This window comes from Protobothrops mucrosquamatus, unplaced genomic scaffold (assembly GCF_001527695.2).
Source record: "Protobothrops mucrosquamatus isolate PMUCROS unplaced genomic scaffold, P.Mucros_1.0 scaffold12066, whole genome shotgun sequence".
Classification (NCBI taxonomy): domain Eukaryota; kingdom Metazoa; phylum Chordata; class Lepidosauria; order Squamata; family Viperidae; genus Protobothrops; species Protobothrops mucrosquamatus.
This window is the reverse complement of record NW_015397844.1, coordinates 15,501-18,147: the sequence shown is the minus strand read 5'-3', so window position 1 is coordinate 18,147 and position 2,647 is coordinate 15,501. Positions and strand designations below refer to the sequence as shown.

Below are 2,647 nucleotides of genomic sequence, written 5' to 3'. Positions count from 1 at the left end.
GGAAAGAAGGAGAAAGGAAGGAAGAGGAAAGGAAAAGAAAGGAAAGAAGGAAGGAAAGGAAAGGAAAGGAAAGAAGGAAGGAAGGAAGGAAGGAAGGAAGGAAGGAAGGAAGGAAGGAAGGAAGGAAGGGGAATGTTCCTTTTAGAATCAGGCTTACCAACCTTATGTTTTGTAGTTATTTATCTTAAGACATAATCAACCAGTTTTCTTTCCCCAGTCTGGGAAGATTTTAATTAGAGCCCCGATTACAATCACTCCAACATATCAACTAGTCAGACTGATTTATTGACTAAATGCTAAATGGTTTCTTTCTCAGAGTTTTTTCCCCCTTTCCTTTTCTCCTACCAGATCTGACTACCTTCCCTACGATATAACATATCGACCCCTTCGTGTACAAGAGGAATACAGGCCCATTGCTGGAGAAATTGACCTGGCCACCACATACAGAAGGGATTTCAACCCTCACAAAATAGAGCCAGTAATATTAGTAAGACCTGCAGAAAAGAAATACCTTTCTAAATGCAAACTGAATGCCATTCCAACCTACCAAGGTAATAGTGCCAATTACTTTTACCAATGGGATTTTTTTTTTTGCCAAGGATGATGGATGAGGTGTCAAATTGCTGCTTTGGAGAGGCAGACGCTGACTTGGTTGTTGCAATGCCATGCTGATAATTTCCCTATAACTGAACGATGTTTAATCAGCAGTGGACACTCTTAATAATAATAATAATAATAAAGTTGGAAGGGACCTTGGAGGTCATCGAGTCCAACCCCCTGCTCAGGCAGGAAACCCTACACCATTTCAGACAAATGGTTGTCCAGTCTCTTCTTGAAAACTTCCAGTGTTGGAGCATTCACCGCTTCTGGAGGCAGGTGGTTCCACTGGTTAATTGTTCTCACTGTCAGGAAGTTTCTCCTTAGTTCTAGGTTGCTTCTTATTGAGAGCACATGGAAATTTAAGGTCTAATTTGGGCTCTGAGACCAAAACCTAGTTTAGTTGTTTTCATGTAACCACCAGAGAACTATACTGCTGATAAACTGAAGCATGTTCCATCAAACATGCTTCCCAAAGTGTGTTTGATGGAACACGCTTTGGGAAGCATGTTCATCAGCCACCAGTGTGATTTTAGGGGGCTTCCTGATGATCTTCCAAAAAGCTTCAAGAGTGAAACTACTAAAATAGAAACAAATTTTGTATGGAATCACAGAATTCTTGCTTCCAGCCGTGGGCGGTTTCCTTACCTGAGCTTCATAAAGGAAGTATCCAGTAAGGACTTAAAATGATTTAAGCCGATCTGATAAACATGTCCTCTTAATAAATGCTAGGACCTAGTTAAGCATATTTTACGGGATCTAGACATGTCAGGACAACCCCCACTCAGCATTTGCACAATATTGTAATTCTCAGAATTTCTTATACAAAGTCCTTTAAGGTCAAGTGACATATTGTAGATGCCTTATTCATATGTTCTCCTAGTAGTCAAATAGGGCGGAAGTAATCAAATATGTCTCTGTAAGTTCTGGCAAAACCAATGATTTTGACACATTCTCCATTCACCTTTTGTAAGCTCGTCCCTGGCCTACTCTTAGATGAGGCGCGTGGGAAGACTATAGCAACCTCTTGTCACGAATGTAACAATTCCGTTCTTTTTATCTTAAAGCTGATTTTAAACCCTGGGAAATAGAAAAAAGGGCACCCTGTAAAGTGGAGCGCCGCTATCAGCCTCCCACCGAAAAGTTTGGAAACGCCACTACCTCTCAGGATGCTTTTATTCCACGAGAACTGGCCCTCCGGAAGATCATTAAACCTGCTGACGCCACCACGCTTTCGGACCAGCCTTTTGTCGGTGACACAAGTCATCGGCGCGATTATGTCCCTCATCAGCTGGAACCCAAGTGGAGCAAGTCAAAAGAAGCATACCGGCCCAGTAGTCAGCCTTTTGAAAATATCACCACCCACCAGAGCGACTTCAGAGGGCTTCCTGGCGATCTTCCCAAAAGCTTCAGGCCCGAGGTTGCCAAAATGGAAACCAAATCCGATTTTGAGGGCATCACAGAATTCCGCGATCGCTTTCAGCCGTGGGCAGTTTCCTTACCCGAGCTTCGTAAAGCGAAGGAGTACGCTCCCCCTACAGGCAGCATGGAGCTGAATTCCACATCCCGCCTGGATTATCCTCCTCACATCGTCAGTCCAGTGGTCCTCATGAAACCGCTGGAAAGGAGCAAAATAAGCGGCTTTCCCTTCCAAGGAAACACAACGATGAGAGATTCCTTTCAAGCTTGGGAACTCCACCCGCCAGAAATGATTAAAAAGCCCCAGGAAATACCAAAGCCCACAGGTAAATTTGAAGATCTCACCACCTTCCGATCTCACTATACGCCACACAGTCTAATCCCAACCCAGAGTTGCAAACCTCCAACAGTAGCTTTGTCCAGTTCGGCACGTTTTGAGGATGAAACCATATATCATAGGGACTATACCCCAAAGAAAAAAGAGATCTGTCCAGCCAATTACCCGTCTCCTCCAGGATATGCCTACGTCAGCACCGATTCGCGCGGTCACAAATTCTTCCGCAAGGTGACCCCGGAAGTCAGTAAGGTGGTCCATCCAAATGGCAACCATGTTCCAAAAGAAATAGCCGTT

At 44.1% G+C, this 2,647-nt stretch overlaps 1 protein-coding gene across 1 annotated transcript; it reads left to right on the top strand.

Moving 5' to 3' along the window:
• Window positions 1-348: 348 nt before the first annotated feature.
• LOC107301375 (stabilizer of axonemal microtubules 2-like) lies at window positions 349-2,644 on the top strand (the record flags this gene model as incomplete). Its single annotated transcript, XM_015830609.1, has 2 exons — window positions 349-551; window positions 1,665-2,644. Coding segments are annotated over 2 exons (1,183 nt in total), but the record flags the coding sequence as incomplete, so codon positions are not given.
• Window positions 2,645-2,647: the final 3 nt, after the last annotated feature.